At 39.4% G+C, this 27,561-nt stretch overlaps 1 protein-coding gene across 3 annotated transcripts in view; it reads right to left on the bottom strand.

Annotated features, from left to right (window-relative positions):
* The window catches only part of FGD6 (FYVE, RhoGEF and PH domain containing 6), a 108,028-nt gene that overhangs the window by 17,360 nt on the left and 63,107 nt on the right, over positions 1-27,561 (bottom strand). For 2 of the 3 annotated variants that reach the window (XM_073900497.1, XM_025881257.2), the window contains exons 6-14: positions 26,902-27,053; positions 24,255-24,411; positions 21,928-22,015; positions 5,986-6,036; positions 4,376-4,434; positions 4,221-4,292; positions 3,443-3,511; positions 2,851-2,934; positions 1,810-1,889 (exon numbers count right to left, since the gene is read on the bottom strand). In XM_073900497.1, the coding sequence (XP_073756598.1) occupies positions 1,810-1,889; positions 2,851-2,934; positions 3,443-3,511; positions 4,221-4,292; positions 4,376-4,434; positions 5,986-6,036; positions 21,928-22,015; positions 24,255-24,411; positions 26,902-27,053 (812 nt within the window). Of the gene's footprint in view, positions 1-708; positions 1,698-1,809; positions 1,890-2,850; positions 2,935-3,442; positions 3,512-4,220; positions 4,293-4,375; positions 4,435-5,985; positions 6,037-21,927; positions 22,016-24,254; positions 24,412-26,901; positions 27,054-27,561 lie in introns of those variants that run through there. The other variant, XM_073900498.1, reaches the window with a different exon arrangement.

The following is a 27,561-nucleotide window of genomic DNA, read 5'->3' as shown; positions in this document are numbered from 1 at the left end:
AAGAGAAAAGGACTTACCATCATTTCGTAATTATTTAGTTTTTAATAAAATGTAATTGTTTTTACCAAAGCATATTTTTAGTTAGGATATTTAAGTGCAACCGAAAACCTGACTTTCCTGTAGGTACTTTCTCTCTGGATATTTGAAAGTCACTTTCTTGATTTTAAGAACCAAGCTTAAGTATTTGCTAGGAGCCTGCTGCATAAAGACTTGATATTCCTTGCACTTTTGTTCAAACTCAAACTCAAACTCAAACAAAACAAACAAAAAAGGGTCTCAGTTCCAGGTGACCAAGAGTTTACCATCACTCTCCAAATACTAATCTGTAGGATGCTTCAGGTACCCGGTATCCCCCAGACCCTGCTTGCTTTGGCTGGTAGTTGGCTTTTGACAAACCTTGAACAAAGCCTATTTGTCTTTTCTCATCCCCAGATCTGGTATCAGGCACAGTGGCCATTCCATTTCAGAAGAATAACAATGACCCAGGGGGCTGCTTTTGTCCTGATTATGGGAAGTCAGACATTTGGTCTGAGTCCTTGACATCAATGGACATAGGCAATATTATAATGGTTGAAAGCATGACTTCCACTGAGATATACCTAGGTTAAAATTTGGGCTCCACTGCCTAGTAGTTGTATAATCTTAGATGTGTTATTTAACCTTTCTGAGCCTGTATTTTTCTCATCTGGAAGGTCAAGACAACACCTACCCTCCTAATTATCATGGAAATTAAAAGAGAAAATAATGACAAGTTCAGCATTGTGCCTGATGCCAGGTAATAAATGGCTCCAGTTAGGACTCCAGCTGCTACTAAGAATTCCAGTTGATTTTATTGGTACGGACACAGCGGGAAGCAGGCTGCCTGGGTTCAAATCCTGGCCCTGACACTTAATAGTTGGGTGGCTTTTTTTACCATAAAATGGGTATAAAATTAGTAAACTCACCTTAGTAGGTTGTTATGAAGATTTAATGAATGAAAGTGCTTCAGAGAGTGCCTGGCACAAAGTAAATGCTACATAAGTGTTTGCTACTATTTTTATTACATTAAAGGTTAGGTTTGAGAGCTGCTGAGACTTGCTATCCAGATCCTGCAGTGGAACATGCTGTGGCTGTTGGTGTCTCTCCCAACACCAGCCAAATCCTGCCAAACATTCACTTCTGCTACTCGGCCAGTAACTCAGTAATGTACACGTATGAGTCATACAGCTTCTGGTTTCCTTGGCACTTGATTTAAATAATGGCAATATGTTTTGATGTACACATAGTAAGTCACTGCAGGTTCCATTTTGAGGCAATGTGGTATCATAAATAACAACAGATTTAAAGGTAAAAAATTTCTATTTGTATCCTGATTTTGCCAGCTATGTATCATGAAGACAGCAATTCACTTTTTCTTAGTCTTCCTCATTTTTAGTGAGATGACACGTACCTCGCAGGTTTGTTATAACCTTTCAGTGTTACGTGAAAACTTCCTAGTGAATTATAAAGCACTAGGTGTCTTTAAAAACATTAGGTACTATTGTAAAAGTTTGAAGTATTCACTAAAAAAAAAAAAAAAAGATCAGCATGGCACTTTTCAGCATTATTATTCTCTTCACAGGAACATTTTTATTTTTGTGCTTCAAACACATTATTGGATCACCAATCAGATATTTTACCTACATGGTAAGCCAAGAATAAACTCCATGGTTTTAGGACTGAAAAGAAGGAAAAAACAAAGTAGTAGTTAACCTAAATGTAAAAAATGCTGGAGATGTATGACCCAGTAATACTGGCAAATGTTCACACACACAGATTTTAGAAATTTACCTGGCTGAGAGGATAAAGGAACGTTCTACACTTTCAATCTTTAGTTCATTCTGATATGCTTCTTGGGTGGGTTTTCTGACCTTAAAGAAAGCAAAACAGTTTGAGCAAATTCAGCCTATTGCAAATCTCATCGCTGAAGCGTAGCTAAAACTGCTCAATGCCCTGGCTGCTGTCAGCCATCACCAACCTCCATCCTCTACTTTATGTACCATGACTCTCCCTCATGTGCTCTTGTGTGCCAGAGTTAAATGCCTATATACACACAGGCCCAACTTTCCCACATTCAGGCCTCTGCTCACACTAGTCCCTCTACCTGGAATGCCTTCCCCGCATCTCAGTGTGGCTAGATGTGACCTGTTCTTTAAGGCTCGTGGCTCTTCCTCCAAAGACTTCCTCAATTCTCCCTGTCTCCTCCACCAGGTCCCACCGAAAGCTGCACATTCCTTATTTTCTGAACTCCCCCCAATTTTTCTTTTTAAAAAGATTTTATTTATTTATTTATTTAAGGAGGGGGTGGTAGGGGCAGAGAGGGAGAGAGAATCTCAAGCAGACTCCGCACTGAGTGTGGAGCCCAACTCTGGGCTCAATCTCACCACCCTGAGATCATGATCCGAGCTGAAACCAAGAGTTGGATGCTTAACCAACTAAGCCACCCAGGCGCCCCAGAACTCCCCAAAACGTTAACCGAAACTTCACAGTGATATTTATTACTGTCTATTATCTTCCCAACTAGTTGCTAAGCTCCTGGGCGGAGGGAGGGAGACTGGGTAAGGCAGAAACAAAAACAATCATGATTCAATCCATCTTTGTATTTTTTTTTTACCAAATCTATTACCATGTTTTGTTTATAGTTCTCAATAAATACCTCATGATTAAACAAATGTATGAGTGAACAAATGACTAATGAATGAATAAATGAACACATAAATGGTAACAGGGAGAGAGAAAAGTCAAGGATGTGAGAAAGATGATTATCTTAGGGCTTCTTCTCTAAATATATTTGGGTTAAGAAAATAAATATCTTCTAACAGACCCACAGACCTTCATTCCAGCCAACGAGAGCATATTGTTCAGTTTATACATCCCAGACTGCACTGGTGTTGTATACAACAGGGCATCATTAAACTGAAAGTAGAAATATTTCATAGAATGAAGTAAAGCAACAAATGTCAGCTACCAAGACACTGATAAGACACTGAAATAAAAGAAAAATATTACTTTTTTATTAAAATTTCTCTGAACAAAAACACTTATGTCTGCTTAAACCAAGGCCACCCAGAATGCTTCATTAGAATTATTAATAAAAAGGCAATTTCTAGAAAATGTGCTTTCTTTCCCAGTTCTGTAACAGATATGTTTTCTGAATTCTAAATACCACTAAAGTATTACAATCAACTTTTCTAATGTCACCAGGAATGACATAAACTGAATTCAAAAAGGAAATAATTTTCTGGCTATGCATTATAGAAGAACTTTTTTCCCCATACTTGAAATGCAAGTAAGCAAGACAGTCAGCCAAAGATCCCACTAAAACTCTCTGAATGTGTAAGCTTATCTATCATATACAAATGTCTCCTTCTATTAGGCAATTATCCCCTCCTCTGGCTCATCAGAAACACACAATGCCACTTACCAGGAAAAACACTCGGGGCTGCATGACCTTCCGAGACAGCTTCATCAGAGTTCCTTCTTTGAGAAAAACCTGATTCATCCAAACAAATGCCCGTTTAGTCCCACCTTACACAACTACAATATGCATATAATTTGTTTTTCAACTTTCTTTCTCCAGAATTTTTTTTGGAGGCGGGATTGGGTGGACATAATTTCCATGTGACTTTTTATAGTCATGGGTTCTTCTTAAACCTTTTAAGGAGTTGGAGAAGCCGGCAGAGTTTCATAAATCCAGGATTGGTCCCAGGGGTACTATGTGGTCTGAAATGTAATCGACTGAGCGTGTACTTGATCCTGAGGCACAGCCAACATCCTGACAATTGCATTTTGTAATTTTCCTGAATTCATTCCCTAGGCCATTTCTGTGCTCTATAAGGAGCACGAAAACACCAATTTTCTCCTTCCCCTCATAATCTCCTCTTACATTAAAGATTTTAAATGAAGTTGTCTTTAAAGCTGTGTGAGGTCAGTTAGTATTACACAATAAAATGATCCTATTTAATCAGATACTTTGTGGGGTCCCTTGCCATTCTCCTAATTGAATTGGACTTTTTGTCACACTGACTTAAATCATGAATGTTTTGAATGGATAGAATGAACTTAGAGTTGATCCAGATCGAGTCAGTGGAGAGTAACAACAACAAATAATAACCTATTTTCATAACTGAAATGCAAAACAGCTACAAAAGGTGTCTAAATGCATGGCATTAAATTTGCAAAAGGCAGTCTAAACCACTTACCCGTCCAGGTTGCACTATTTCATGGTGTCCATTTAAGCTGTACTGAATCTGCATGAGCTTCTGAAAGTTATCCTATAGAAAGAGAATATGTAGCATATGAAGGCCTGGGCCCCCAGGTTCAACACTATGCCAGCCACTGAAATCGAGATACTTACTCCTTGCTTCATGGTGTCATTGGCGTGGTTGGCAACCTCTATAACGACAGCAAGGGCATCTAAAATGTACAGAAACAGAAGGAACACCAGGTTAGTCCAAATAGCAAGACGGAGAATTGGTAGCAACAGCCACTGGAGGAGCTCTGTTAACTTGGGGTAGGCAGAAATATGGACGATGAGGTCTGATGAGGGCAACAGCGAAGGACAAACAGGACTCAGGAAAAAAATGAGCCCGAGGGCACCTGGGTGGCTCAGTTGGTTAAGCAACTGCTTTCAGCTCAGGTCATGATCCTGGAGTCCCAGGATCGAGTCCCACATCGGCTCCCCGCTCAGTGGGGAGTCTGCTTCCCCCTCTGACCCTGTCCCCTCTCATGCTCTCTCTCACTGTCTCTCTCTCAAATAAATAAATAAAATCTTTTAAAAAAAAAAATGAGCCCAAGAAAGACTTTAAGGGAGACATTATTATCAACAGTATGAATGTCAGGCTTGCTTTGTGCTGAGCTTTGATTATCCTGTTGAAGCTTACAAGGATAAGGAAAGGATTTCACCTGGAAGTTAAGGACCATTCCAGTATGAACTGCCTTGGGAGAGAGGTACCCTGGGATAGGAAACCAGCACTATGAAAAGTGATGATTTAGAGGGTCAGGGCTTAACTGCCTTCTCTCAGTCTGATCCCAAGAGGGAAGAAATGCCACAAAGAAGCATACTAGGCCTTAGGAAATGACATGCATTACTTTGTGAGCTAACTCTTGGTTTTGGGTCAGTCATGATCTTGGGGTTGTAGGATCGAGCCCCGAGTTGGGCTCTGTGCTCAGCGCAGAGTCGTCTTGTCCCTCTTCCTCTGCTCCTCCCCCTACTCCTGCTCTCCCAAAAAAAAAAAAAAAAGGGTGAAACACTTGCAAATAGATGTTAAAGAAGTAGAAGTAAAATGATTAAGAGAACAAATAAGAATCTCTACAAAATGGGTTAAAAACCTGTTCCATTTTGTAATCTGAAAATATAAAGTATGCACAAGAAGTGTGATAAAAATTCATAAAATTAATGAGGTGGACATGGACTTCAAATTAGAGCCAGTGATATACCTATAGCATTTGAAAGAGGTACTTAGGGGATAAATTGAAAGGAACACTACTATCCTGAACAGAATTAATCCCTGTGTGTGTGTGTGTGTGTATGTGTAAGAGACACACACACACACACACAGACACACACACACATACACACTGGATTAACCTGTGAATATCAATGAGTCCCTTGTATTGTAATGGAAGTTTTCCTATAAGTGCTACTAGGGGTGAGGGGTAGAAGGGTGGTAAGGCAATTGTCCAGCATTAAAGAGTCCCAGAATGTGCTATTTTAGACCTTATCCTTGATTTGTATAGTTTGATCACTTCACGGACTCTGATTTTAAAGCCTGAAACCACCTAGCAGATCAACTGGTTCAATCCCTGCTTTTCAAAGCAACAGTCATCCAGAGAAAGTGAATTTACCACTGGCACAGAGTGACTGTACAAAGAAGGAACCTTCCTCACTCCAGACAATGCTGGGTCCCATGGCCAGCTGTAATATAAGAACTTCAGCAACATATTAATACCATGAAAGTTATTTACCTTGAGTGTCTCTGTAATCTCCAGAGTCCTCTAGAAGATTTTTCAAATAATCTAGAAGAGGGAAAGGATTATATTACTTAGTAAAATAAAGCACAAAGGAAAAAAAATTTCATCTTTCTTATTCAATATGTCATTCAGTCTTGTTGATTAACATAGGTGCTAGTTCAATGTGTGCTAACTTTCTAAAAATGTGAAAGAATAAAGGCTGAGATGCATCTGAAATCAGGACACAGGCTAAGAGGTAGAAAGAGCATCAGGGGTCACACTGGTCATTTTTAAGAGATATCAGGTTACTGAGCACAGGGTCTCACCGAAACCACAACCTCTTTGTGGCATAGCTAGGACTAGAAATCCAGGTCTCCTGATGCCCAGTTCAGCGCTTTTAGTCCAACAAAGATGAAATGCCTTAATTTCAAATCAGATGTATGTCCAGTACAAAATTCTAAGCATTAATAGACTTAACACCTAAGGGATTTGTCAGTCTAAGAGTCTAACAATCAGAGAACAGCAGAGGAATACAATACATATGTCTAGAGCAGTGGTTCTCAAATGGGGGCGAATTTGCCCACCAGGGGACATCTGGAAATGTCTGGAGACATTCCTGATTGTCACAACGGAAAAGGGGGTGCTACTGGCATCTAGTGGCTACAAGCCAGGGATGCTGCTAAATATCCTACAAATGCACAGAACAGCCCTACAACAAAGAATTCTCTGACCCAAAATGTCAATAGGGCTGCAGTTGAGAAACTGTGGTCTCGATGAAGATGGTCTTTAAATAAGCTATGTGGTATATAATAGTTCTTATAATACAGAAAAAAATTAAAGCAATAGGTTATATTTTAAAAGTCTTTAACAGCAAGGAATGCCATGGGATCTCAAGGTACTTCATTCTCTGTTGAGAAATGTTCGATGGCTTCCCATTACTTCTCAGAACAAATTCTGAAAAAAAAAAACCAAAAAACAAACACACACACACACACACACACACACACACACACACACCCCAAAACAAATTCTGTTCCCTGGAATTTAAATTCCCCCCACTACACGATCCCCACTGACTTTTCTGATTTTTTTCTCTACTACCTAACACAGGCCCTTTGTTCTGACCAAAGTCTGATTCAGCATAATGCCTTAAATGCTTCCCATGTGGTCCCTGGCTCCATACTCTTTGTCTCTAATGTTCCCTTCTACTGAATCCTTTTCTCTGTCTCTGCATATAAAAATTCTACTCCTATTTTTCAAGGTTCATCTCAAATTCCTCTTCTCTTATCAAACTTTCCATTTGAAAGAAATATTCTCTCCCTTTGAATAATAGATTACAGTAGTTACTTTATGTCTTCTATCATTTTCTCATTAGACTCAAAGCTCCTTGTGGGCAGGACCCATATCTGATTCATCCTTCTATTCCTGGCAGCACTTAGCCAGGGCTTTTGCATACAGGGGACAAGAAATGCTTAATGAATAAAAATATAAATAATTTTCTTAGACCAGGATTGTGTTTGGGTAAAAGACAATAAAGGCTGAAACCAATCTTAATGCCAGTGGGAGTTGAGAAAATTAAAAGAGGAAAGGCATAGCAAGAGACTGCACTTTTATCAGAATTAATCTCCAGGAACAGGTATAATTTCATGCCATGGATTGATGAAGTCATGCTCAAAGACACAAAGGGAAACTTGGATGTTAGTGTCAGCTTTTTAAACTCAACAGATGACACACATACACACACACACCCCACTGTTGAAACTCTGTACATCTTTGAGACAGCGATACAAGAACCTGTATGAGTCTAGACATGCACATTGTAAATATCCACCCCCGGCAACAAGCCCTGGAGAGACACTATGTATGAGGACACCACGGGTAAATTCAATCTTGCTGGAGACCACCACAAGCAATTTAGCTCTTAAAGCAATCTGAATGCACAAGTTGGAGAGAACGCTACAAATCACATGGATAAGAAAACCACAAAAATTAACAAAATACATTGATTACACATTAGACTTTGCCTCACCTGGAGATGAAAAATTAACTTAATTTCACTCTGACCCCACTCAGAATGCATTCCATTTATAAGCCATCTTCGGTGAGTCCAAATATTTAACTTTTCTGCGAGAGTGATGGGGCTAAGGAGAAAAACATACTCTTCTTCCTACATGTTCTCCGTACCTAGGCTGTCTCATTAATCAAGAGTGAGGTTCCTTAAAGCCTCTGGTGAGGTGAAGAGTGTGGAAAGGAAAGCAAATTTACCTAAGTATCAGATTCGTGTCAAGTTCCTACTTTGTCTTCAACTTTTGTTCTTTAATAGAGAAATATACCCAAGCAAATGGACACATTTCTCTAAACCAAGAGAGCTCTGTGGAAGATGTCCAAATTAGGAAATACTGACCTCAGAATCATGGGGCTGAGCCTGATAAGCCTCTGAGTTTCATTTTCTTTCCCTGAGCTTAAGTTCAGCTGCTACCTGCTATCCTGAACTTTAAGGAACAGAGTGGAAATATACAAACGAGCTGAGCGGAAAACCCACCACTAACGTGTTGCAAAATCATGCTTTTAACCAAGGAAGTAAAGGAGTTAGGCTTACTTTCCTGGCCAAATTAAATTTCAACTTTCAAAATCCAATTTTCCAAAACTGAATTTTAGAAATTCAACTTTCCAGTGAATCCATCCACCCATCTATATTTCCAGGGCACCTTGTTGCAGGATATCATTTTGAGAACTACCTTTTCCAGGAAGACAAGACCATGACCCCCTCAGTTCAGAATCACTCAGTGCCTTAACTGCAGAATGAGAATGTGACCGATCAGCCTCTGAGTCAGATGGGAGGAGCAGTGAAACCACCAGGTGCCCCAGTGACTGTTACAACCCAGGTGAAACCCAGGTACAGAGACCAGACAGACACGCTTGTGTTAGTCATAGGGAATTCTTACTTCGTACCATTTAGAACCAAGTATCTTGCATGAGTTTCCTGAGAATCAATGACAACAGACTAGTCATTTCGATGTGCCATGTTAGACTTACAGTATTCCATGACTTTCTTGCTTTTGCCAAACCAAAGTAGGCATTTTTAAAAACTTCACTAATAAAAAAATGCTTCAAATGCTGCTAAGGTTATTTATATCAAAGGACAAAAAGTTGATTGCAGCGTGCACGGGTGCCATAAAATGTACTTTTGGCCACCAGGTGGCATCGTTGATTAATAAAAGTTAATTAACCCCTATCATCACCATTAGAAGCACAAAATTAAGCAAAACACAGCATGTGCCTCAAGAGATATGCAAGTTAACTTTGTTCTCATATATGAGGCCCAGAATGAAAGAATAAGAACATAGCAAATGCTACATCTTTTGAGAGGCCTAAACTTATAATAATAAGTTTTATATATTTATAAAAAAAATAAAAATAATATTCCTAGTAAGCCTTATCACCCTGATTACCTAATCAAAAAATAATCAACTTAAAGCAGAAAACTATTCAGAAGTACATTAACCTTTCTTAAAAATGAGTCATCTGTGAGATTCTGGGACATTTTAATTCAACAACACCCCTCCAGATTCCTGGACTGCATGCTGAGAAATGGTCGATGGCAGAGTACATAGGAAATGGAGCATACAGGACAGTAACGTTCCAAAGTCAAGCGTTTTGGGAATTTGAGGACGTGTCTTCCTTTGTATTACCCACATTTCGTCTTTCCTCCTTCAATATGTAATGACATCAGTGACACATCCAGAATTATGGGATCCAGAGAAAAGTAAGTCTAGTCAATAAGCTTCTTTGTCAAAGATTCAAATTTTAAAAGAAGCACCTAAGAACAAGCCTGACTTCTGAAACAGAGTACAGATTATTTTAAATACCAAAAATAAAGGTCAAGTGTTATGTTGCAAGACATACTGCTGCCATTTTCAAGGCAGCTCGGTAAAGTGGTCAAGAGCCCTCATTGGGAATGAGAGGATAGATTCTTAACCGTCCAGCTACCTCTTGCCGAGGCATGTGACTTTGGCCATGCCCTGTAGGGTTTCTGTGTGTCAGTATCCTCATACATAAAGTAAGTAGGGTGGACCAGATTGGAAAACTGTCATGATTATCATTCTAATATATTATGAAGCATATATATATTTTTAAAGACTTTATTTGTCAGAAAGAGAAAGCACAAGCAGGGGGAGTGGCAAGCAGGGGAAGAAGCAGGCTCTCCGCTGAGCAGGGAGCCTGATGCGGGACCTTGATCCCAGCACCCTGGGATCATGACCTGAGCTGAAAGCAGATGCTTAGCCAGCTGAGACACCCAGGCGTCCCTATGAAGCATATTTTTTAAAAAAATTCTAAAATGCAGAATAGGAAATTTGGAAAATTAAATACCGGAGAAAACTCAAACCATGCACATCTCTCTAAAATAACTATGATTTAAAATTATCTCCTCCTGTTTTTACAAATGTTTGATTTCACATAATTTTAATAATACATAGGATTTTATAGCCCATTCTAGTATTCTAGCCCACATATCTTTTTTTCCCCACAGGAGTAGCTAAATACTATCCCATGACAGGGATATATTATTTGCTACTTAAGGTATTCTATTAGACTTTTAGGTCATTTTAAAGTTATCTTGTTTTGGCTGTTGTAAATAGGGTGGCCATATATCCTAATTTGCCCATAATGATTCTGCTGTATACCTATTGACCACGCATAACTATAAATAATGCCCTTCATACTCTTGAAAGTTAATAGGCTTGAATAATAATAAATGAATAATAAACTGTGTAATCATTTTAATTATAAGTAACACTGATCAGTACCTTGATATATTTGTCTTTTTCCATAGGTCAGACTATTTCCTGATCAGTGAGAATAAAGGTTTTTTTTTAAAGTACTGATAAATATATCATGAGAAACCCTCCCGAAGGGGGGATATACCAATTTAAAATGTCATTATAAAGACATGAGATGGGCGCCTGGGTGGCTCAGTCGTTAAGCATCTGCCTTCGGCTCAGGTCATGGTCCCAGGGTCCTGGGATCGAGCCCCGCATCGGGCTCCCTGCTCAGCAAGAAGCCTGCTTCTCCCTCTCCCACTCCCCCTGCTTGTGTTCCCTCTCTTGCTGTGTCTCTCTCTGTCAAATAAATGAATAAAATCTTAAAAAAAATAATAAAGACATGAGAATATCAATTTCACCAAAATGATCCTCATAAACTTCTAATATCCAGTTTTTTATTGCTGATGTAGTAGGGGGAACTGAAAACTTGTTTTAATTGATATTTATGATTCAGAGGATGCCACTATGTATTTATTATGCATTTTGTGAGTGAACTGTTTGCTCCTTTGTTAGTCCATATATCTATGGAAGTTTTAATATTTTCAGTGAAAAAGCAATTTTTTTCATATTTGCTACTAATATATTTTCTAATGAATGTTTATCTTTTAATTTTGACTGTACCTTAAGTCTTTATAATGTTTTTATTATTTAGAATAGTGGAAAAGGGCACCTGGGTGGCTCAGTAGTTAACCATCTGCCTTCGGCTCAGGTCATGATCCCAGGCTCCTGGGATCGAGCCCCGCATCGGGCTCCCTGCTCAGCAGGAAGCCTGCTTCTCCCTCTCCCACTCCTCCTGCTGGTGTTCCCTCTCTCGCTATGTTTCTGTCAAATAAATAAATAAAATCTTTAAAAAAAATGTAAAAAATTAGAATAGTGGAAAAGTATCAGTATTTTCTTTTATAATTTCTTTATTTTTCTGGGCTTAGAAAACCATGTCTCCTCCTTTCTCGATCCTTAGAGTTTTAATAAATAACACATTTTATTTTTTCCTGTTTTTACTATAGTTTACTGCTTTATATTTAGTTTTTATTTTAATTAAGGCTTTCTTTGAGCAGTTTCACATACACAATAAAACTGAGGAGAAGGAACAGAGATTTTCCACACACTTCCTGTTCCCTCACATACACAGCCTCTCCCATTATCAACGTCCTCCACCAGAGTGGTACTTTTACTACAACTGATGAGCCTGTATTAACACGTCATTATCACCCATAGTCCACAGTTCACTCTTGGGGTTGTACATTCTATGGGTTTGGACAAATATAAAATGACACTTATCCATCATGATGGTATTGTACGGAGTATTTTCCCTGCCCTAAAAATCCTCTGTGCTCTATTTATATTTTGATTTTTAGTATATCCACTGACATACGAATCTGATAATTTTTCAAATTTTAACAGGTTACTCAACAAACAGTTCTTCCTTTTTCTACTGTCTTATACTTGCTACTTTGTCATAAATTAGATTCTTATTAACAGGGTGTTTTTTAAGTTACCTACCTATTCTAATAATAGAATAATTATTTTTCAATCAGTAGATCTATTTTTGCAATGGTAGTATGGATTTTTAATTGTTGATGTTTTATTTATTTATTTGTCAGAAGGGGAGAGAGAGAGAGAGCACATGAGCACAAGCAGGGGGAGCGGCAGGCAGAGGGAGAAGCAGACTCCCCGCCGACAAGGAGCCCCACGTGGGGCTCAATTCCAGGACCCTGGGATCATGACCTGAGCTGAAGGCAGACGCTTAACCAACTGAGCCACCCAGGCATCCCAGGAAAAGGTTTTGGTCTCATAAAGCTTCTATATCCTAATAGGAAAGGACACAATTATTAATTGTATTTACTATGTGGTCAGACCAAGCAAAAGTCACTTAGACTTGCTTAGACTCAGTCTTGGCACAGTCAAGCCCCACTTACAGAAGTTCTTATCCATATTTGGTTCTTACCATCCTGATTATCAACAAAGAGCAAATTTAGGTTTAGGGAGATAAGTATATTTTTTTTCTACCCAAAGAACAGCCAAGAGACGAATAAAGCAAATATAAACACCAAAGTGAATTCAAGTTTGACTGAATTTCAGTGTTTCTTCAAGTGGATGTAAGCCCAAGACTCTGACAAACACTTAGGAGGAAAACTCTTTAGCAACACAGTCAGCATGCTAGATCTTTAGCAAGGCAAGTTCCAGAAACAGAGGCATTTAGCTACCTGCAGGGAATCTGAGTTAAATATACACTGAGAATTGGAAAAAGAATGGCTTTGTAGGAACGCCTATGGGTAAGATTCTGGAGATCTGCAGCCCTGGATGGGCAAAACACAAAAAAACAAATAGTTTCACCAACCTCTAAGTGAAATACAGAATTTCCTTCCATTATGAATATAGGCAACAAACCATAGTATTATCATAGTATCAGTGACGTTACCACCAGAGAAGTCACACGTTTTTTATATCACATTACAGATGTTGCACGTTTCTCAAAATATTGTTTACTGTCACCACTGTATCAATGTCATGGGAGTTCTTAGATCTACCACCAGATCTTCTTATTTAATGCATTACTAAAGCAGCACATTAAAACTATTTTAATAACTGCATTTCAGGCCAATTGGTTTCCTTTTAGTCTTAGGTATTTTATTCTGTAACTTAAAAAATTATTCTAAGAAATCCATAAGCCTCACCAGATTGCCATGGGGATCCAGGCACAAAAAAGGTTAAGAACCTCTGTTCTATAAAGAAAGTGAGATTACACTTAAAAGCTGTAATTTAATAGATCAGGCAGATAAGACATGCTTATATCCTAAAGTCTTTCCATAGTACTAAATATTTATTTCCACAGTACCAAAATATTTCATGGATATAATTGATTAAGTATCATCCTTCAAAATACCTTGTTCACAACTACAATTAAAAATTAACTGCAACAGGGGCACCTGGGTGGCTCAGTCAGTTATGCGTCTGCCTTCGGTTCACGTCATGATCCCAGGGTCCTGGGATCGAGTCCTGCACTGGGCAACCTGCTCAGCAGAGTCTGCTTCCCCCTCTGCCCCTACCCCCCACTCATGCCAGCTCACTCTCCCTTTCTCTCCCTCTCGCTTGCAAAAATAAATAAAAAGGCTTTAAAAAATTAATTGCAAAAGAAACAAGAGCTGACCTAATAACAAAGGGAATTCTGAATATCATCACCCTCCCATGTCACATGGATGGAACTGCCTTACATCAGGGTCTTTGGGTTCTTCAGAAACGAAATTCCTTGGCTGGTGCCTGGAACAGCCCTAACTTTCATCAAGTTCTGCCCTAGAGAAAGTGTTAGAATGACTTTTGCTAGAGACAATTAGCCCTGGGTTAGAAAACAAATACTTGCTAAAGCACAAGTTTTGTTTTTCGGTAAGGATTTTTTAAAAAAATCATGCGTTAATATGATTCTGACCTTTTCTCGAATCTGCTTATTAGTCCGTTCATAGCTCAAATTAATAGCTTCAGAACACTCTAACAGATGTTTTTAATATCCCATTTTCTACCAACATGGGAAATCCTGGATTTCTAAAACCTAGAGGGAGTTAATACCATCCCAGACTGAAGGCAAAGATTACAGGAAAAGTAATATAATATGTCGTTAGTCACTTATAACATAAATATTTTGAACAAGATCAAAGAAAACTACCTGATCCAAATTTAATCAAAGTTCAAAGGACTGTTTTTCCCCCTAAATATAGAAATGGAAAAGATATTTCAGAGGAATTTTTAAATTATGTTTTTCATTTTATTTTCTCGACATGATCCTCACTGATTCAACTTTTTTCAACACCACTGTAGTAACTTTCCACAAATAAAACTTTTTTTGTTGTTGAAATTTATCCTGCCTGTAACACAGAGACAAAAAAGATCTAAAAGGCTCACAGTCATCTCTGGATGGCAGAAGATAAAGAGGGGCTTTGTTTTATAATACTTATATGTTTTTTAATAGACACAAAAGATCCCTTTAAAGAAAAAAGGGGAACCTAACAAAAATAAATCCTCAAAATATACTCACTCAAACAAGTGATGAGATCAGTTTAATTTTCAGGACTTGAGAAGAAGAAGAGCTCGGTGGAAGCTTGACTGGTTGGGAGTGGCCCTAAAGAGGACTACAGGCTCCATCAGAACAAGGACCACCTTGGTGTTTGCCAGTGTATACAGGTGTCCAGCTCAAGGTCAGCCCATATAAATACTGATTAGTGAAAGAAAGAATCTGACCTTGAGGACAGGATTCAAGAGAGAGTAAAAAAACTACTTTTTTTTTTTTTTTAAGATTTTATTTATTTATTTGACAGAGAGAGAGCACACACAAGCAGGGAGAGTGGCAGGCAGAGGGAGAGGGAGAGGGAGAGGGAGAAGCAGGCTCCCCGAAGAGCAGGGGGCCCGACATGGGACTTGATCCCAGGACTGTGGGATTAAGCAGGCAGATGCTTAACCGACTGAACCACCTAGGCATCCTAAAAAAACTACTTTTAAGCTACACTTAAAACATCCCATTACACGCCTGGGTGGCTCAGTCAGTTAAGTGTCTGCCCTTGGCTCAGGTCATGATCCCAGTGTCCTGGGATCAAGCCCTGAGTCAGGCTCTCTATTCAGTGGGGAGCCTGCTTCTCCCTCTCTCTGTGCCTGCTACTCTGCCTACTTGTGCTCTTTCTCTGTCAAATAATAATAATAATAAATATATATATATATATATACACACACACACACACATATATATATACACATAAAAGAATACTACTACAGCTAGAACAAAGGAAAACGAGATTTGGGAAATTCTGGGTTATAACCTATGGCCCTCATAGTGAATAATAAGGTTCACCCCAGCCCCCTAAATTAAGACTCTGTTTTCTTAGAACAATTTTATGTTCACAGCAAAACTGAGAGGAAGGCATAGGGATTTCCCATATGCCCCCTTCCCTCGATATGCATAGCCTTCCCCACTATCAATATCCCCCAACACAGTGGTCTGTTAGAATGGATGACACATCACAACCCCCTCAAAGCCCATGGTTTACATTACGGTTTACTCTTGGTGGTATACATTCTATGGGTTTGGACAAATGACAAGTATCTCCCATTACGGTAGGGAGAGTAAGTTTTCAACCTTCCTAATAAGCAGAATTAAAGTAGGTCTGTGAGAGAACAGAAAAAAATATTGATCTCTGCTCCCAATTCCTGGCGCAGAGCTCCTAAAACCCTTGTAATTTTTAAGTGATAAGAGCATTAGGAGCATCTTTTGTCCTAACATTTGGCCTTTGACCCTAGTTCTGACAGAACTCCTAAATCTCTTGGAACTTTCTAGGTGATAGGAATGTCTTTTATTGTAATGAAGTGACTCTGGGTGGGCTCCAGAATAGCTCCTAGATAAGGACCGGTCCCTAGAAAGATCAAGCCAGGATTATAAACTTGGAACTTTTAGCCCCATTCTCCATCCTACAGGAAGCGGGGAGGGCTAGAAGTGGAGTTGATAATGGATCATGACCACATGATGAAGCCTCCATAAAAGTCCCCAGGTGCAGCGTTTAGTGCTTCTAGTCGCTGAGCATGTGGAGGCACTGGGAAAGTGATGCCCAGAGAGGGCAGGGAAGCTCCAAGATCCTCTCCACATAGCTTGCTCTATGCACCCCTTCCACCTAGATGCTCACTTATAACGTTTATCCTACCCTTTTGTGATAAACCCAGCAAATGTAAATAAGCGTTACTCTGAGTTCTATGAGCCATTCTAGCAAATTACCAAACCCAAGGAGGGGATCAGGAGACCCCAGATTTATAGCTGGTTGATCAGAAATTACAGGTGACAGCCTGGGACTTGCGAACGGCATATGAAGTTTGCAGGGGGGCAGTCTTGTGGGACTGAGCCCTGAACTCCATAGAACCGGACACTATTTCCAGGTAGATCATGCTAGAATTGAAACAAATTATAGGACACCTCGCTAGTGTCAAAGAGAATTGCCTGGTGTGGGACAAAACTACACACCTGGTGTCAGTACTGTGAGAGTGATGGTGGTGTGTGAGTAAAGGGGAGACATGGGAGGAGTATGTTTTTCCTTTTGGTGTCCTTGGAAAAGAGATGAAGTGACAATGTGCCAGGCTACATGAGGGTGGCGGTGGTGCGAAGAGGTAGCGCGACCAGAAGGAAGATACGGCCACAACCTGGCGTGCATTTAGAAAGGCCTGGTCTAGAACATAACAAGGGAAATGGAAAGAGCAGGAAGCAGAGGCGGCAGAAACCTCGTTGGCAGATACCACAACAGAGGAACGAGGAAGAAAGGGAAGCATTTCAGAGTCTTCTCCACAATTTTGTGCCTGGGTAACTGGAAGGGTGTTTTTAACTCTTAACAATTTACTGACCCATTCATCCATCCAATATTCAGGGGATTCTCAACCTCGTGAAAAGGAACAACGTTTAATTCCCTAAACCTTCCAGCTCAGTAGAGTCCCTGTTATGGGCCAGAATCTATGCCACGCCCAGAGTCAGGATAATAAAGACGGTCTCAACACTGAAGAGATGAGGAAGGACATAAGCAGAGGTAAAAAACTAATGCTGCTCCTATAACAGCACGTGTTTCCTTCCATTGCTTCTTCACTGTTGCCTCATGCTCCTAACTCTAAGTAGGTTGTGGGTCCCATAGAGATTTCAAGATCTGGTTAGATTCATTTGCCTTGAGTGGCCAATATAAAGGTAAAATTTATAAGTTTTTCTACTTAAATTAAGTAAATTACTTACTTTATTTTACCTTTTTTTTAAAAAGATAATTCTAATCTTAAGCATTCATCATACGACATATACATTTTCTTTAATCCTATTTTAGATTGAGCTTAAAAAAGTTCTACCAGGAATTTAGTTGGAAGTGTTTTTACTATGAAAGCCTACGTAGAATACCCAGTTGAAGCCCAAATTATGTCCAGGAAGAAAACAGTGCAAGACAATAGGATGGTTGTCTGACTAGCAGGGGCAGGTCGCTGTATCTGGGAATTTCCAATTACCTCTCTCTAAAAGCATTCCAAAAGAAACTATCCTAGCTTATCTGTACTTCATCTCTACATTTTTCAATCTTCCCCTCTTAAGAAACCAAGGCAGGCACAAATCTACACTGAGTCAGGCAGCGATTCTTCCCCTTGTCTGCCTAAAACTCATTAACAAATCAAAGTTGTCAAAAGTTGCCCCAAATAGTCTCACTGTTCCTCTCTGCGCCTATATATTCTGTGCACTTGGAATTACTCCAAATTCTAAAATGAAAAAGTTGGGGGGGCGGGAAGAAAAGGAAAGTATTTATCCCACAAGGCTGTTCAGAGGATTAAAACATTGAGCTTGTTTATCCAAAGATGAGGACCCAGTTAACTATCATGTTTAAATAGATGCAAACTTAAAGACTTAAAATCCAACTTCTAAAAATTTAAGTGCATGGACAGGGCACTTTGATAGCAACTGTAGAAATATCTTGCAAAGTAGGGAGCAATCAGAACATCACAAAAATGAGCACTGGAAAATCAGAATTTTAAATAAAAATATGAAACAAAACCATAGCATCACAACCTCCATGTGTCCTTAGGATTACATAACCATACGTACAATACCATCAATACCATTTGTGTAGTCTTAGGAAGGCCATTTCAACATCTCCGAATGTGTCTTCCATTTAGGAGAAGACATCACCTCTGAAATTCTCTATCTCAATGTTGTCCTTCAGGCTAAAGATGTTTTGGCTAATGGGATGTTTCATTATTTGTTTATTTTTATTATTTTTAAAAGATTTTATTTATTTGAGAGAGTGAGGGAGAGCGAGCGAGAGAGCACAAGTAGGGAGAGAGGCAGAGGGAGAGGGAGGAGCAGGCTCCCCACTGAGCAGGGAACCTGATGTGGGACTCAATCCCAGGACCCTGGAATCATGACCTGAGCCAAAGGCAGACGCTTAACCGAGTCACCCAGGTGCCCCTAATGGGACGTTTTAAACGTAGCTTAAAATCAGCCAAAATTATTTCCTGAATGGCTTCCAAGGTAACCCAAACTGATCCAATTAATTGGGGTGCACTAAATGGTTGGTAAAGACTCACTCTTTGACCTCAAGGAGTTTATAATCAAATTAAGGAACCACTATTCAAATTAGAAAAATATTAGCAAATTCACAAGAAACTAAATACAGTTCCCCCCTTATCTGTAGTTTCACTTTCTATGGTTTCAGTTACACAAAGTCAACTGCTGTGCGAGTGGAGGCAGATGATGATCCTCCTAACACGTCACAGAAGGTCGAAGGCAACCTAAGGACACATAGTACCTATTGTCACTCACCTCCCTTCATCTCATTACATAGGCATTTTATCATCTCACATCATCACAAGGAGGGTAACCACAGTACGATAAGATGAGAGAGCACATTCACTTAATTTTGGTTACAGTATATTGTTATAATTATTTTATTTGATTATTATTGTTATTAATCTCTTACTGTGACTAATTTATAAATTAAGCTTTATCATAGGTATGTAGGTAGGGGAAAAAACAAGAGTATGCACACCGTATGGTACCATCCATGGTTTTAGGCATCCATTGGTGGTCTTGGGATATATCCCTGGTGAGTAAGGGGGGACTACTGTAAATATTTGCTAGGTCACATGGCACTAATAATAAGGGTCAAGGAGGACTGGAGTAATGAAAGATGGCTTCAAAAGCAAGGGGGGATTTCAGGTCAGGCTTGGAGGAAAAGGAAGAATTTGAATCAATGGAAGAAAAGGCAAAGGATGAAGAACATGAAGTCTATGTTATTTCTTTACAAAGTCTATGTTCTTTCTTAAACGTTAGTCCTGACGCTGTGACCTTGAACAATCCATTTATCACCATTACCCTTCAGTAAATCCACAATTACTGAGGGTCTACCATACATAAATAAATAATGGAGATTTTTCAACTTAAAGAATGGGTAAATGGCTTTAAGATTAAAGAAGAGGAAAGCTCAAAACTAAAACAAACCCAAGCTCACATTATGTTGCTATCATAAAACACATGAAATCTCTTCTTAAGAAAGAATTTTTTAACTTGCTTTTGCTACTTCATCATTTCTCAGTTAAAACCAACCTCTTCATGAATCCTAAATTAAATGTATGTGTAACTTTTTTACTCAGATCAGTCATAGTGTGGGGGAAAAATTTTTTACATTAAAATTTCAGAGTCCTGCTCCATCCTTCTCTCATTGGAAACCACAGTAGTCTTTTACCACCAAAAACAGTATTTCATTCCACAGCTGTAGAAATAGCCTAAGCCATCTGATAGCTTCATTTATGATACAGCATTGAACTTATCTAGCAAAAACACAACACATGCATCGGTACTTCCTTCTGTCCTGTGTATTCTAAATCTCTGCCAAAAGCAGAGGAAAGAAAGTACAAATGGCCAGGATATCCTCAAATTATCTGGTTTGCCTTATGTCATTCCAGAGAAAAATCTAGGGTCTGATTCACAGTTAGAAATTCAAAGCAAACACTTGAAACACCTAGGGTAGTCAGGTCCTGATGCTGAAGGCAGGCCTTCCTCAACAGCACTGTGTCTTTTAAAAGGCAATGCAGGAAGGCTTTGCCTAAAGGAATAGCCGGAAATCCTGGCTTTCCAGCATTCACCTAACTCTATCCAACATAGTTCTTGGCTTATGAGAAAGGATTAAGGAAAGGAGCATGCACACCATTTTTAAAGAATACCCACAGGAACCAAGTACCTCAAAATCTATTTACATGATAAAATTGCTACAGATTGATTTACAGTTGTGGTGGCATTTTGATATTCTTATCCATTTTGACACAATTCTTTTTTTTATAAAGATTTCGTTCATATATTTATTTGAGACAGACAGAGAGAGAGGGTGCGAGCAGGGGGAGGAGCAGAGGGAGAGAGAGAGAGAGACTCTTAAGCATAATCTGAGCTGAGCGGGGCTCGACGACAGGCTCGATCCCAATGACCCTGAGATCATGACCTGAGTTGAAACCAAGAGTCGGACGCTTAACTGACTAAGCACCCAGGCGCCCCATTTTGTCATAATTTTTAATACACACTATATATATGTATATTAATTCAATGTACATCCACTATATTTTTTTTTAAGATTTTATTTATTTTTTTGACAGAGGCAGAGCGAGAGAGGGAACACAAGCAGGGGGAGTGGGAGAGGGAGAAGCAGACTCCCCACGGAGCAGGGAGCCTGATGCGGGGCTTGATCCCAGGACCCTGGGATCATGACCTGAGCCGAAGGCAGACGCTTAACGACTGAGCCACCCAGGCACCCTACATCCACTACATTTCAAAAATACTCCAGAGGACCTAGTAGCATGTGCTGGATACTAGATTTGGTGTGAGACTGTATTAGCTTTGCTGTGATGTCAAATTCTTATCTCTATAAGCCTGTTATTACATCTATGTAAATAATATTGTGACAGGCACAGCTATGGTGAAGACTTGGGAAAGCCAATGAATATAAAGCCCTGAGCGCAGTGTATGCCTTCACTCAACTCACAGCTTTCCCCTCTTCTTCATTTTTCTTTTTACTATTATAGCAGTAAGCCAGATAGACACAGCCCTGTAATCTTGATGCTTACAGTCTAGCAGAAGATACAGACAATGACCATGACAACAACATAGTAATGATGACGATAAGGGTACAACTACTATTAATAGCAGCTGATACTGATTTAGAACTTACTATGACCAAAGCACTATTCTAAGCACACAGCTCATTAATCAGTCCTTACACCCTCTAAGGTAAGTGACCGGGGCAACAACTGTTGCTACATGAATATGTGGGAGTGACTCCCTACAACTCAATCTTGAGTGGCTGGGAAAGGACATTCTTGGGATTAATAATATTAACCAGGTAAAACGATGCAGGGATGTGGGGTTGGGAGAGTACAACGTACACATGTGAGTGCCCAGAGCACAGAATGCATGCAGGGACGATTGAAGAACCCAGAGAAGTGTAGTTCTGGCGATATGTACATGAAGTTGTAATCAGTCTATAGATCCGTATATTAGATAAGGGGTTATTGGAGTGTTAGGAAGAGAGGCATTCTTAGGAGAGGGAGAGTTTCATAAAAGCAGTGTCAGCTGGTCGGCTGGCAAACTGCCGAAGAAGCCCACCTGTCAGGAGCAGCCTGTACTGCGGGATCCGCTGAACTGGCTTGAGCAGGTAGTGCTTGAGGGCCAGATTAGCACAGCGTGGGCTCATCTGAAAGGAAAACGTATCCAGAGTAAACACAAGCATTCTTTTAAGAAGGAAGGGATCCAGATTCAAGTGCCCAGGAAGCCAAACTTTAGAAAGCCAACAACTCTGGAAGGGGACTCATGGGGAAGCTCCCTTTATTCTAAGGCGCAGCTATTAAGGCACAGCTGACTCACCAGCTAGCCCACCCCTCTCTCCCGCAGGGAGGTCTCTGAAGTCCCGGGCTCACTCTCACAGACAGGGGTGGCTGCAGCCTGCTCCAGCTCAGTGAGAGCCTACCATACTCAGCAGCTGCCACTTAGCAACTATTTGCCAGTGTATCCACAAGCACAAACAGACCCTAAAGAATTGCATGGCCCTCAAGATAAGGCAGAAGAAATACAGCTACTGGGAACTGGACTCAAATAATAAGCAGAGCCTACGGTCAATATACCCATGATAACAATTGGTGGTAGTGGGGAGTGTTGCAGAAACTAAAGATAACCTGAAAAGCAGCCCTGCTGAGCATACCTTTTATAATAAGCCTGATGGATGTAAAATTTCTTTCTCAGATGAATGGTTATAAAAGACAGTTCCCAAATCAGCATTCTAGAGAGACATTTTGATTCCAGAGCCATTCTAACTTGACCAAAAGGACATTTGATTTTGCCTTTAAAACTCTTTTCCTTAGTATGTACAACAGACACTTCTGCCCAATCCTAGGCTTCGCATTCTCCGACACAGGAATGTACTGTGAGGTGGCATCAAAATGGCCAAATGAAAATGTCCCTGCATCCTAAGATGTCTTCTACTTCTACTTCTTCCACAGCTCAGGTGGGTGGGAAAAGAGTTTTCTTAGATTTGCTCAGATCGTTTCATCTTTTTCTAAATATGCACCTCTAGGGTCTGGTACACAGAATAATTAGAAAGTTATAATGAGGGGCGCCTGGGTGGCTCAGTTGTTAAGCGTCTGCCTTTGGCTCAGGTCATGGTTCCAGGGTCCTGGGATCGAGTCCCACATCAGGTTCCCTGCCCCGCGGGAAGCCTGCTTCTCCCTCTCCCACTCCCCCTGCTTGTGTTCCCTCTCTCGCTGTCTCTCTCTTTGTCAAATAAATAAATAAAATCTTTAAAAAAAAAGTTATAATTATACCGCATTTAAGAAAGCGTCTACCATGCAAGCACCATTAACGAAGACAGCTAATTTTCCCCTGTCCTATGTTCTTTTGCTGCCGAGGCAACGGAACAACGCACTGGACACTGATGAAAACCTGGGTCAATTATCAGTTGCCATAGCTATAGAAATCACACTTCCTTTCTTAACAGCATGAAAACATCAGAGGAGAGGAAAAGAAAAAAAAAGGAAAGAAGACAACAAATGATTTTAAATTTGTGTTTAATGTACAAATAAGAAATCAGCAATATCTTACTACTTCTAAAACTTTTCTAGTTTTGCGTGACTAGAATTCGCTGATTTTTTTTTTTTAGTTACAAAAGAGAGAAATGAGTATTAAAACATATAATAATTCACATTTTACCCAAGACTGGGGGAAGGACTTAAATTTTAGTTAAAACTAATTTTTAAGAGATGTATTATATCATTTATCCCCAATCAAATCAGGCTTGTACCCTCATAGCTTTGAGTCCAAACACAATGCTTTGGTTATAAACACGTTATTAATTTTTCTTAACTTTGACACTGAACCTGTGTTACTTATTTATCTAAAGGGAAACAAATTACATTTCCCATCCTTCACTGTAGATTAGTTGTGAGAAGAATAAAAGGAAAGGTTGAGTTAAAAGTAAGAAATGTTTCTAGAGTAGTCAAATTCAGAGACAGAAGGATATAATGGTGGTCACCAGGGGCTGGGAGAGGGGAGAATGGGATGCTGTTTTAGCCATAGTTTCAGTTTTGCAATGTTAAGATGAAGACAGTTGTAGAGATTGGTTGCAAAACAACGTAAAGGTACCTAATGCTACTGAACTATACACTTAAAAATGGTTAAGATGGTTAAGTTTTATTTTATGTGTATTTCTCCACAATTAAAAAAAAGGAGACCGATCAACATATTCTAGCATGCCATCATAGATTTTTCAAAATTAAATCTTGTACACACTTTCTCACCTTTTAATTTGTTCAGCCCCTCTTTGACTTTGAAGGGATTATACTTTAATATTTTTTTGTTTTCAACAATTACAAATTATTACAGCTTTAAAAACAAAAAAAATAAAGAAAAAAGGGTTCAACATTATATGGAAGCAAAAATACCTCAAAATCTCTAACAACAGCAGCAAAAGCTGGGTTCTTCTTGCACTGCTCATCCAGCAAAGCTATATTTTTGTCAAATTCTTTGATGTACGTGGAATACATTTTTAGATATGGTCCCTTCTTTACAAAGATATCAGCAATTCTATGTTGTTCAGTCCTAAGATAAAGAAGAGATACAAAAAACATGAAAAGAGTCATTAATGTCTCCAAAACATATCCCACATCCAGTGAGAGTCCCGTGTCTAAGCCATCAGGGTGTGCTCTTCTCCCTTCTTTTAAGACATCTCCTATCCCCAAATGCCTACTCTTCACCATTCCCACTGCCACCATCACATGTCGCCTGGATTTTGCCAGCCCTCTGACTGGTCTCCCACTTCTACCATCTCATCCTACTGTGCAGCCAGAGAGTCTAAAAACCTAAATTACACCATGTGACTTCCAAGGGCCTCCTATGGGACTCAGCAGGAAAACAAACTCCTTCCCTTGGCTTACAAAAGCCCCACTGGTCCTGCTGCTGCTTACTTTTCTGACCCATTTCATGCTTCTCTCCTTCTTTCTCAGTCCTCTCCAACCACAGTGGCCATCTTTATATTCCTTTGACATACGGAGTCATTCCCACTTTGCAAACTTTTACTAATGGCTTTGCATGCTGGGAAATAGGAAACCCTGGCCAGTTCTTCCATTTAGTTCAGATGTCACGTTAAAGTCCTTTCCTTTCCAGAGGGCCTTCCTTGGTCAGACAATCTTCACTTGCCAGCACGTCATCTTATTTTACATCTTTCCAGATATTGCTTGTATCTTGTTTCTTGTCCATTTTTCCAGTTCTCCCCCCACTAAAATACCTACTCCATGAGGGCAAGAGCCTTATCTATTTTGTGCAATGTGATGCTCCCGCCATGCTTAGAGCCCTGACCAGCACACCAAAGATAACTCAAAACCTTGTTGAATGCAGAAATGAAGTATTTCAACAGTTATTAAAAGCCAATGTAAAAATAAATGTTATTTTAGAAAGCATACTAAAACCAAAGAGTATGTCTTAACTTGAAGGCCCCTGAGAGAAAAATATTTTAGTAAGTAGAAAAATTCTTATCCAAGGATTAGAAGAATTTTATGTCAGTAACAAGTGTAGCTTTTCCCATAAATATCATTTTAGCTGTCCCTTTCATCAATTTAGTCTGTTCTTAGGAATGCTTAATACTTTAATGCAGAACATCTATCAATCTAAACTTGAGAAAACCTTTACACAAGCAAAAAATAAATTTAAACCTCTTTTAACACCCGCTTGCATAAATATGTGTATCTTTTAAAGGCAACTGAGTCATTTTACTTTTTTTAAAAAATTTTTATAAGAATGACCAAGTATGTATAGGAAAATTCTTTGTAATCACATTTTATTTCTATTGTGACTTTTAAAAATACCTTTTAGTCATTCCTCAGTCCTTAACCCTGTTTTATTTTACACTTAGGCTGCAGCTAGGAATTAATCACTCATCTAACATATTTTCCCAACATGCAGAGGCACGATACTTCCAAAACGGGCAAGAGGTATTTTTCTAGAAAAGAAAGCTTACGGGGAAATTTTGATCATGAAAGTAGGTGACACTATTTTGTTATGCTAATCATTTGGGGCTCCCCAGGGACAATAAATTCAAAACCCCTAGAACAAATTTTCTACATATTTCCAAAGATGTCACCAAAGTGTCTGCTTACTTTCTACAACCCAAGGAAGTAGTTAACCTTTTGGTATTCTTTTCCAGTTTGGAAATCTACTACAATGATATACACATGTAAATTTTCTTTTTTTTTTTTAAAGATTTTTATTTATTTATTTGACAGAGAGAGATAGCGAGAGCAGGAACACAAGCAGGGGGAGTAGGAGAGGGAGAAGCAGGCCTCCTGCCGAGCAGGGAGCCCAATGTGGGACTCGATCCCAGGACCCTGGGATCATGACCTGAGCCGAAGGCAGACACTTAATGACTGAGCCACCCAGGCGCCCCACATGTAAATTTTCTAAACCAAACAAACCTATTATCTCAGTGAATGGCCTATTTCCCAAAATGTAAAGAAAGACTCATGAAATTCTAGAAAAGATAATGAAGCATTTAAAAACATTTTAATGGGAATATATCAAGTAAACTCCCTCAATCTTAAAAACCTTGATTATCACCTACAGAAAGTTAAATTGGCTGAATATGGACCTTCTTGTTTTTGAGGCAGTATTACCAAAGAATTTAAACATTTCTAGAATTGAGGTCACTGCGTCAAGTTTGTGAATTTCAGCCATCTAAAATGACCAATCTATGGGCGCCTGGGTGACTCAGTCAGTTAAGCGTCAGCCTTCACTCAGGTCATATTTCCGGGTCCTGGGATCTAGCCCCATGTCTGGGAGTCGGCTTCTCCCTTTGCCCCTCCCCCTGGCTCATTCTCCCTCTCTTCCCCTGACTCTTTCCCTCTCATTTGCTCTCTCTCAAATAAATAAAATCTTGGAAAAAAATAAAATAAAATGACCAATCTACAGGTAACTGCCAAGAAATTCAATACACTGAAACAACTCAATGTAAAGAACACCACCTCTCTGTCACAAGCCGGGCCCTTATGGCTTCATCTAAAAGTGGAACTCTGGGAAAGCTGGTCAGTCCATTTTTACCAGTTTGACATTCTTTCCTCCAGTTCCTTCAGGAGATCCCGGTTGAGCTCATACAGCTGAGGCAAGTAGTACAAGATCTGATTTAGGATCCGGTCCTCAATCACGGGTTTCCCAAGATGCCTGGAAGCATGGGCCACGGCGTCTCGGAAATCCTATTACAGTTCAGAGGAGGAAAAATAACATACATAGACATATAATTTGACATAAAGCTCTTTCCCCCAGTGCTTCCCTTTAAAACAACATAAATCACAAACTGTATTTTCCAAGTAGAATTACAAATTGAAAGTGCCTACTTCCTCTATCCCACTTAGCTAGATAGAAAAAAACAAAAAACAAAAAACCCACCACAACAAAGTGGCTAGGGTAGATATTTGGTTCTAAAACAATCTGTATGTTTCTCTTAAATCTTTTGATCTCCAAACTTCGTAATTATATTAAAGGGTATCTGGAAATTGTATTGCAACTCTAAGTAGCCTTTAAACTTATTCCAATAGTGCTACATGAACACAGTCCATTCATTTTAGAAGTCCCCAAGAGATCTTACTTAATTTTATTATGGAAAGTCCCTTTGTTCACTTTCAGTAATTACTTCCCAACAAGAGCATCCTAGGTAAGGCATGTGGAGGAGACTGGCACATTCTTGATAATCAGAGAATACTA

The sequence above is a fragment of the Callorhinus ursinus genome, unplaced genomic scaffold (assembly GCF_003265705.2).
Source record: "Callorhinus ursinus isolate GAN/ISIS: 27379988/994484 unplaced genomic scaffold, GSC_fseal_2.0 scaffold14, whole genome shotgun sequence".
Lineage (NCBI taxonomy): Eukaryota > Metazoa > Chordata > Mammalia > Carnivora > Otariidae > Callorhinus > Callorhinus ursinus.
This window is presented reverse-complemented; position numbering and strand designations above follow the sequence as displayed.